General features: G+C 50.8%; 1 protein-coding gene across 1 annotated transcript; it reads left to right on the forward strand.

Annotated features, from left to right (window-relative positions):
• The first annotated feature begins 3,700 nt into the window (after positions 1–3,700).
• On the forward strand, positions 3,701–4,666 carry LOC102456984 (olfactory receptor 52B2-like). The gene has a single exon (XM_025183988.3). The coding sequence runs from the start codon at positions 3,701–3,703 to the stop codon at positions 4,664–4,666; it is 966 nt and encodes a 321-aa protein (XP_025039773.3).
• The last annotated feature ends 5,305 nt before the right edge of the window (positions 4,667–9,971 follow it).

Here is a 9,971-nt window from a genome sequence, read left to right on the forward strand (position 1 = left end):
GGGGGACCCAGAACTGGACACAATGCTCCAGATGTGGCCTCCCCAGGGCCAATAGAGGGAAGAATCATTTCCCTCAACGTGCGAGCAATACAACCACTAAGACCGTCTAGGATGCCATTGGCCTTTCTGGCAATAAGGACAGTCTCCTACGTCATATCTGGTTTCTCACTCGCTCCTATCCCCAGGGCCTTTTCTGCAGAGAGGCCACTTAGCCAGTTGGTCCCCAGTTTGCGGCAGTGCATGGGATTCTTCTTTTCAAATGTAATGGCCACTGGCTAGTAACTCTTCTTCCTGGGACAACGTCCCCCAGTCAACAAATCCAAAGCTCGCTCTATCCCATGCCTCCTGGACAGCCACCCCTTTACCTCCACACTTCAATGGTCCCTGGTCACCTGGGTCTTTTCCATCCAACGGGAGGATGGACCAGAACTTGACTTGTGTCTCCAACTCCTCGATCCCCCTTCCCAGCTGACAACTCTGATCGCTGACCCGCTGCATTGTCCCCCTTCGAAGAGCTTCCTCAGCTCACTGCTCACTGAACAGCACAGAAACTCCCTGGGAATCCCCCCCAGCAAACTCCCTCTGTGTCTGTCCTGTGTTGGGTGGATTTTTCATACCCCTGAGCAATGTAGTTGTCCCAATACAGGTCTGTAGACTAGACTGGACCTCTCTTGGGACTGGCCCACCCTATTTAGGGCCCAATCCTGAGAAATATACCATTTTTTTTCATGTGACTGTTTTCATACACGTCAAGGGGCATTTACTCACAAGCTTACTTAGGCGCGTGAGTGTTTCTTGGGTCAAGACCTCAGAGCCTGAAGGAGCCAGGAGAGGGACTGGCAATCAAACAGGGAGTGACTCTGCAGCAGTGAGCGTGAAAACCAAGATAAGGGCAGAAGGAACCTGTTGTGTGGCTGCTTTACCTCCATTTCAGAGTCACCGTCGAGCCCTGAGGGAAAGCATGTGGAAGGATACTGAAGTGGGAATAGACCACAGGAGGGCATGCTCTGCTTAACTGGGCTCAGAAGCATCCAGCCCTCTTTCTTCTTTGCGAATGGAGACCTTCCTTAGCCAGAGAGCAGTTTTGGACTCATGGTCCAAGCTGACAGGCATCTGTCACACAGTCCTAGGACTTTATTTCAGAATAACTCCCCTTAGGGTACGTCTACACTGCATCCCTAGTTCGAACTAGGGATGCAAATGGAGACAACCGAAGTAGTTAATGAAGCGGGGATTTAAATATCCCGCGCTCCATTAACATGATCTCGCCGTCGCGCTAGTTCGAATCACAGCTGATTCGAACCAGGAAGTGCGCGCCGGGACGCGTTAGTTCGGACTAAAGCCCTTAGTCCGAACTAATGTTACTCCTCATTTTTTGAGGAGTAACATTAGTTCGGACTAAGGGCTTTAGTCCGAACTAACGCGTCCCGGCGCGCACTTCCTGGTTCGAATCAGCTGTGATTCGAACTAGCGCGACGGCGAGATCATGTTAATGGAGCGCGGGATATTTAAATCCCCGCTTCATTAACTACTTCGGTTGTCTCCATTTGCATCCCTAGTTCGAACTAGGGATGCAGTGTAGACGTACCCTTAGGCTGAATTGATAAGCGCAGCGTCCATGCTACTAAGCCCCGTTATTTGGAAATAACAGGCCGCTCAACTCGAAATCTGTATGCCTGCTTCTCCTCAGCAGCAAAGCTAGTTCTGAAATAGTTATTTTGAAATAGCAGTAGTGTGGACACTCTGGTGCCACTATTTCAAAATAACTACTCCCCAAGGTAATGTGAACTAATTACTCCCCAGTGATTTCTGCAGCTCTAAGTCCAAGGCAACACATCTACATTCATGAAGCCTACCTTGGAGAAATTTCACGGCTTCCCTGGAGTTTGGACATGCTAGGTCGATTTTGTTAGATCCAAAGTTATTAAGTCAATTTGAGTAATTTTGAAATAGTTTCCTCGTTTAGACATGGCCACAAGGAAGTTTTCAATGGTATCCATGATTGTGCACATACTTCTTATTAGTCATGGTGACATTATTACACTATGATGGTGTCAGGATGCAGTTTGTACAAGATGGGTCATGTCAAGTGTCATTGGATACGGTGGCAGGGTCAGTCCCACTCCTGGGCCCCTGACCTCTGTTCAGCCCCCTGTCCCACAGTCTAGAAGTCACAGTAATATGGCTCACTCGCCTTGGTTTGAGATTTGTTGTCTCCCTGTAGTCCTTTCGCAAGATCGATGCTGTTCTCTTGGCTCCTCTGGTGTCTTTCTCTCTCCAAAACTCCTACATAGCTCTCCAAACTCTCTCAGTTCTCCAAACACCTCCTCAATTTGCTCCACACTCTCACAACTCTCCAAACTCCTTCTCAATTCTCTCCTCACTCTCACAACTCTCCAAACTCCTTCTCCGCTCTCCCAAAACTCTCCAACCTCCTTCCCAGCTCTCTCTCCCTTCACCCACTGGAAGGGTTCCTAAATAGGCCTCCAGGTAGCCCCAACTGGTTTCACCTGGGCCTTAATTGATTTTGCAGCTGCCCTGTCTCAGCTGCCCCTAATTAGCCAGGATTGCTGACTCTCTCTGCCTCTTTCCCCTTCCATCAAGCTCTTTAACCTGCTGTATCACCCCTGCTCTGTCACAATATGTTATGATTTGCTATTTGTTCGCAATCGCTGTTTCTGTATCTGAAGTTGTAGCTGTAATTCCATTGTGGTTACATGTTGACTTGGCAAGATGCTTTCAATCGAGATAGTTGGTGGGGAGGGGCCTATTCAGGCCAATGAGCCATTTTGTAAAACAATAGGCTTTGAGAGACTACTCAAGGCCACCCATGGATACTGGATGCTATCGCTCTGCAGGGCACGTGAGCAGCCCATGTATCGCTGGACTCCATCTTGGGATGTCTGTAGCTTTCCTCCAAGAAGTCTAGAAAACATATTTGAAATGTGGGTCCCGCCATAGGCTAAAGACGCAAAGTGGTTTCACCTTTTTTTCTTCACTCCCCACACAACAAGACTCCTGCAAATCCCCAAGGATGAAAGATTGAACTGTGGGGAAGTGCTGGGCTGAGGCTACAGCGATTTCTTCCCTGCTATGAAAGCCCTGGGGATTCCAAGCTATAAAGCAAGAGCAGCTTGGAGCTTGAGAATCTGCCAGCTTGCCTGTACCGTTTGCGAGGGGAAGAATGTGTGTTGCTAGGTATTCTGCTTTGATCTCTTTGCTATCACTTATGATCACGTACAATCTGCACTTTGTGGCAAATACATTTGTGTTTGATTGCTCTAAACCACTGAGCTGCAGTGAAGTGCCTGGGAAAATCATAGCTCAAGGGGCAAAGTCCGTTGCATGGTCCTCTCCACGTTGAGGGAGGGAGCGAGAGTCTACACCAAAGGCTGGGAAGCTTGTGCTTTATTTGGATGCAGCTTCCCAATTTTTAGTTCACACCCAGTGGCTCGTGTAATCACAAGAGGAGGTGGTAATGCTGGTGGAAGTGCACAAAAAGGAGGAGATCTACAGCTTGTCCTAGCACCACAGTGTGAGGGGAGGCTGGCTGCAGGGTCCCTTCATTTCCCACGAGACCCCCCAGAGGAATCCATCATCACCCCCTGCATAGTCCTTGCTCACACTCTGGTTCCCACTGAAATATTTTCCTTTTCCTGTTAGTTCCTGGAAGCTGAGCAGAGGCTCCAAGGGATGGTATATGATGCCAGCCGACAATCACAGCGTTTTTGATCCTGTCACCTTCATCCTGATCGGCTTTCCTGGAACGGAGGAGTCTGACTTCTGGCTCGCCATCCCCTTCTGCCTGATGTACGTTGTGGCGCTTCTGGGGAACTCTCTGCTCCTCTTCATCATAATGACAGAACGAAGCCTCCATGAGCCCATGTACCTTTTCCTCTCCATGCTGGCTGCTGCAGACCTGCTGTTATCCACCACCACAGTGCCCAAGATGCTGGATCTATTCTGGTTCAGGGCAGGGGAAATTTCTTTTGTTGCCTGCCTCATCCAGATGTTCTTTGTCCATGTGAGTTTTATCACCGAGTCCGCCGTCCTGGTGGCCATGGCGTTTGATCGGTACGTTGCCATCTGCAACCCCCTGAGATACACCACTGTGCTCTCCAAGCCTGTGATCGGGAAGATCGGGCTGACGGTTCTCACAAGGAGTTTCTGTCTCGTTTTCCCTGCCATCTTTCTCGTGAAGCAGCTGAAGTTCTGCGGAACCAACCTCCTGCCTCACACCTATTGCCAGTTGATGGGCCTCGCTCGGCTGGCCTGCAGCGACATCAGGTTCATCATGTTGCACGGCGTAATCATGGCTCTTCTAGCATTTGGCTTGGATGCTGCACTCATTGCTGTCTCTTACATGCTGGTCCTCAGGGCTGTCTTCCGGCTCCCATCCAAGGATGCCCGGCTCAAGGCTCTGCGCACCTGCGGCTCCCACGTCTGTGTCATCCTGATGTTCTACCCGCCGTCCTTTTTCACCTCTTTCACACAGCGATTGGGGCACATCATCCCCGGTTCCATCCTCAACCTTCTGGGGAATCTCCATCTGCTCCTTCCCCCCATGTTAAACCCCATCATTTATGGGGTGACCACACAAGAGATCCTGAGACAGGTGATCAAGTTGTTTTATCGATGCTGCGGCAGAAACTTCCTGCTGAATTAGAGAAGGCAAAAGATAATGCTTTGGCACATGGACATTAACACTAGGGGTTCTATGAACTCTAGGGGTGTTGTAATGATGGACTTCCAGACTTCCAATAGGTACACGTGAAATCTTATCTCTATTTCTCCATCCAGATTATGGGTGTGTCTAGACTACCTAGTTTTGTCGACAAAAGTGGACTTTTGTCGACAAAACTATACCAGCGTCTACACTACCGCTGAGTTCTGTCTACATAACGTCGACAGAACTCAGCAGTTTTGTCGACCCTGGTAAACCTCATTTTACGAGGCATAACACCTTCTGTCCACAGAACTCTGTCGACAGAAGGTGTTATTGCCTGTAACTTTGCGTCCAGACTACAGAGTTCTGTCGACAAAGCAGCTTGCTTTGTCGACGGAACTCAATGTGTCTGGACGTTCTTTGTCGATGGAAGTTTTGTCGACAGTATCTGTCGACAAAACTTCCATCGACAAAATGCAGTAGTCTAGACGTACCCTAAATTTCTAGGATCCTGAGACTTCCAAATAAATGTTGGTGTGTAGAGGTCTCGTAGAAATGCTATCATTCAGCTATTATCTGTAACTAACCTTAAAAGTCGGCACTGTTGGGAAACTAATGCAGAGCAAGACTGTTGTATACAAGGTGAAACACCACCTCATAAATTGACACATAGGAAGAGGACAGAGGTCATTCTTCTGTTTTCTTCTAATCAGCAAGGAAGAGGAATAGCTGAGTGGTTGGAGCATTGGCTTGCTAAACCCAAGGTTGTGAGTTCAATCCTTGCGGAGGCCATTTAGAGATTTGGGGCAAAAATTTATCAGGGATGGTACTTGATGCTGCTGAGAAAACAATGTACTGGATTTGCTGACCTTTTAAGGTCCCTTCCAGTTCTAGGAGAAAGGCAATCTCCATTAATTTAAAGGAAATTTGCAAAAGGAAGGGCATGGTTAAGGCCGGGGCTCTCAGACTCTTTGGCCCCTGGCCTACCTGCCTCAATTTCCATGGATCACCAGTGGCAAAATGAAACTCCCCGTTGATTACAAAATTGCACTGGAGCCACGTTGCTAGTGCTGATGCCAGAATGGTTTCATTTAACCAGTAAAAAATACAACATGAAATTATTAAACAGATCCAGGGTTTTAACTTTCTGATGTTAGTTTATCAAACTTCCTTTTAAATCAAGTAAAATATGAATGTATGTCCAACACAAAAGGTTTTCATGGTTCCTTTATTTATGGTAGGGGTGGGGACCTCTTCTGGATTGGGGATCACTGACCCACAGAAAAATCCCTTGGGGACCACACATGTCAGAGGCAAAAACAACTCCAAAATCCCCCAACCCCCACTGATGTGGCTTCCCACCGAGACACCTCACTACTCTGGGGCTCTAGCCGCAGCGGCTGATGGGGAGGGAAGACAGGGTTTCAGGGCTTCCCATGGGCTGGATTTACTCTTCTAAGGCTCCAGAGTTAGTGGATTTTGTGGACCCCCTAGGCTCTGGGGTAGGGACAAAAATGAGGGGTACAGGGCTGCCAGGGAGAGGGCTAGGGAAGGGGTGCAGGATCTGGGTGGGAGATGGAGTGCAGGAGGGGGTGAGGGTGCTAGGTCTGGGGAGGAGGTGGGGTGCAGGAGCAGGCTGGCAATAGGGTGTCCGGCCAGGGGGAGGGGGCAAGAGGAAGGAAAGGTGCAGTGTGTGGTGAGGAGGGAGAGTGCAGGTGCGGGCTGGGGGAAGGGTGCCTAACAGGGGGAGGGTGCAGGAGCAGGTTGGAGGTAGGGGCATCCTGTTTTCCGGGGGAGCAGGCTGGGGGTACAGGGTCTGAGCATGAGGGAGAAGGGGTTCACATACTGGCTTTGGCACCCCCTCTCGCTCCTGGCATTATGTCCCAGGCCTGGCCTCCTGCTGCTCCCATTGGCCGCAACTCTGGTAAATGGGAGCGACAGGGAAAGCCTTCGGGCGGAGCGTCTGTGCACTGCTGTTTCCCCAGCTGGGGGAGGGAGAATGGCCGCACACAAAGCCACTTCTGGCTCCACTTCTTCCCCACGAGCCGGCTCCAGGGGGGAGACTCAGGGCTTCCTGCCCCCAGTCCACATAGGGACCATTAGTGGTCCACGGGCCTCCGTGTGAGCACCACACGTTTAAGCAGTAACCTGTCCTCACCACGGGTCTGGGAAATGTTTCTGTGTTTTTCCCCAGGCAAGCCGGCGCCAGCGTGGGTCTTCTGTTGCAATGGAAACCGTGTGGTGTGCGTTGTGCTGTTTGTGTGTTAATACCATTATTTTGGTGGCTATTGCACAAGGAAGGTGGCCACATGCGGTAGCACAGGGTCAGCGCAGGGTCTGACCTGCCTGGGAAGTCCCGTTTAACCACACTGGGGAACACCAATTGGGAGGTCAGGCCCCACCTGCCGCCCTCGGGCAGAGAGAACCCAAGGGGAGAACAGCTTCATGGCACACAAGCACAGAAGTGCAAATGTATGGGAGGGAGAAGAGGACACCTCCATGATGCTCAAGGCACCAAGCAGGTTGAATCTATCTAGTTCTTTTTTGAACCCTGATTAAGTCCTGGTCTTCACAACATCCTCTGGCAAGGAGTTCCACAGGTTGGCTATGTGCTGCATGAAGAAAAACTTCCTTTTGTTTCTTTTAATCCTGCTATCTATTAATTTCATTTTGTGTTCCCTGGTTCTTACGTTATGGGAACAAGTAAATAACTTTTCCTTATTCACTTTTCTTACACCAGTCATGATTTTATAGACCTCGATCATATCCCCCTCAGTCTCCTACCCTTGTACTGCTGGAAGGATCCTGCACTCCTGGTGGAGCGAGAAGGGAGAGGTACATGCTGGGGAGGCAAATAGCAAACTCAGGTGTCCTGCCACTCTACAGGTTAATGGCACTATCCGCACAGAATGGCTACCTGACGGGGTGGGCCCCATACGTCTCATCGGGGTGAAGAACTGGTCTCAGGTCTGTGCCCCACTTAGGGCAGCTATCAGTAGGGTCAGGAAATAGGGAACTTGGGAATTTCCCTCCAGGGCAAGGGGGAGCAACTTGTGATTTCTGCCAGCAAACATGGTGTCCACGGTGGAACATCACTGGCCACAGGGGCTCGGGAGGGACACGAGGGGGACTCAGCAGCAAACTGCCCTTCACAGCCATGATCGCCAGAGGGGCGTGAACAGGAGCCGGGTGTTTTGGGCACCTAGCCCCGGGCCATCAGCCCCTGCGAGAGCTTCTGCCCTTGCATCAGGGGCCAGCACTCGAGCACCAGGAAGAAAAAGCTCCCCTCACAGGAAAAGAAAGGTCCGGCCATGGCATCCTCTAGCATGCTGCCAGCAGAAGAAACACACTGAAATTCCCCCAAACCACAAGCTGGCGGGTGCTCACTGATTGAGACAGACACGTGCTGCATCCCAGCCCTTTCTCGGGCAGGGCCAGAACGGCCCACCTGGGAAGGGGAGGGCTGCCATGTACCAGAAAGGGGGAACACGAAGGACCCCGAGGATGGACCCATCCCAAAAGTATGAATAAAGACATCACTGGCTCGCACACCGCCTTCCACATCCTTGTGACTTAATCAACCAACCAACCAATGGGCACTTAAGAACAATTTGCACCGTCTCTACCAGCTTCTTGTAGCATGAACACTCCAATTGACTTTTTCCCCTTCTTTTTCCTTCTCTCTCCCCCTCTCCCATCTCCTATTTATTTTGGAACTGGACTTTTAGGCTATGTCTAGACAGCAGCACTTTTCCGGGATACTGGAGGTATCCCGGAAATGCAATGCCCCATCCAAGGAAGGCATCCGCTTTTCTGTAAAAAAATTCTGAAAGGCGGACGTGCTCTTTCGCCATCCCTGTAAACATCGCTCTACGCGGCATAAGGGCTGTGTCAAAAGAGCAGGGTTTTCTGGACTTTGGTGCCATGTAGACATGCCAAATTTTGGAAAAGGCTCTTTCGAAAGAAAAGCAGAAAAGATATGTAAATGGCAGTTCACAATTTGCGTATCTTTTTCCGACTTTTCTGTGTAGTCTAGATGTAGCCTTAATAACTCCAGTCATCTGAAGACGTGGGCTGTGTCCGCAAGAGCTCATGATGCCATCGACATGGTTTATTAGTCTTTAATGTGCTGCTAGAGTGGACTAGTCATTGTTTTTGAAGTTTTCCCAATGAAAGACTAACTTAACTACCCCCTGAAGCTCTAGTCGGTTAGAAAGGCATGATTTCCCTTTACAGAAACCATGGGTGCGTCTACACGGCCCCTTTACCTTGAAATAAGCTTCGGAATTTGCGTTCATTGCGTAGCTTATTTTAAGGTGATTTCGAAATAGCTTCTTTTGAAATTTGACACTATCTACGCTATTTTTTGACATACAGCACTATTCTGACAAGTCCCTTGAGCCTCGTGGAATGAGGGTTACAAGGATGCTGGAAAAGCACCCTCATTATTCTGACAGGCACGTTTAAAGACGTGGAATCACTATTTTGGGATTCCGCAGTGTAGGCGGAGCCTATGCGACCTCTTCCTTAACAGATTGTGCTTGTCTCTTAAGGCCACTGGGAGATTTGCTGCCAGCCGTCACCAATGGCTCATGTGCTATTGTGGACAGTTCCCTGGTACCATCCCTCCATCGAATTATGAAGCTCACTTTGCAGATGAGGAGAATTCTGGGGTCCTAGAGGGCTCGAGGGGGGTGACAGCTCTGAGGGTGATGTGATTGGACAGGGGATGCCCACTGTGTGAGGAAGCAAGCAGGCTGGTGAGCGCAGACAGGGCCGGAAGCCAGTTGGTTCCTTGATGAACTGGCAAACGGAGAGTCCAGTGTCAGGAGGCCGGCAGGGTCAGGCTACAAAGTCGTCAAGTCAGGAGAGCAGGAACCACCTGGCACACGGCTGGCAGCAGGAGGGACCCAGAGGCCTGGCCGGCTTCCTGTTCCTGCGCTGGGTTACTGTAAGAGCTGTGGGTCCACTAGGACCCCCAGCATCCTGCGCACCTGGGCCCTCTGTGGGGCTCCAGACTCCGGCCTAGCAACGGTCGGGGGGGGGGGGGCACGTGATAGGGCCTGAGGGCCTGTGGCCGAGGCTCCGGACCTTTGACCCTGGCGCCCCGACAGGGACAAGCAGAGGGGACACGGCCGGGGGGAGATGCTGTCCTGGCACCCAGCGCTGTGGCTACCAATCCACCCTGTGCTGGGCAGAGACGGGCTCTGACCCGGCCCCTGGCAGAAGCCATCAGCTCCTCCCTCCCCTCCCGCCTTGCCCGGAATGCCCATGTGACAGTCACAGGAAGAACTGAGATGGGTCA

The sequence above is a fragment of the Pelodiscus sinensis genome, chromosome 1 (genome assembly GCF_052426305.1).
Source record: "Pelodiscus sinensis isolate ZL-2025 chromosome 1, ASM5242630v1, whole genome shotgun sequence".
Lineage (NCBI taxonomy): Eukaryota > Metazoa > Chordata > Testudines > Trionychidae > Pelodiscus > Pelodiscus sinensis.

What these genes read in the sequence shown, in the direction of transcription:
- LOC102456984 (XM_025183988.3), top strand. Translation starts at nt 3,701, where the DNA reads ATGATGCCAGCCGACAATCACAGCGTTTTTGATCCTGTCACCTTCATC.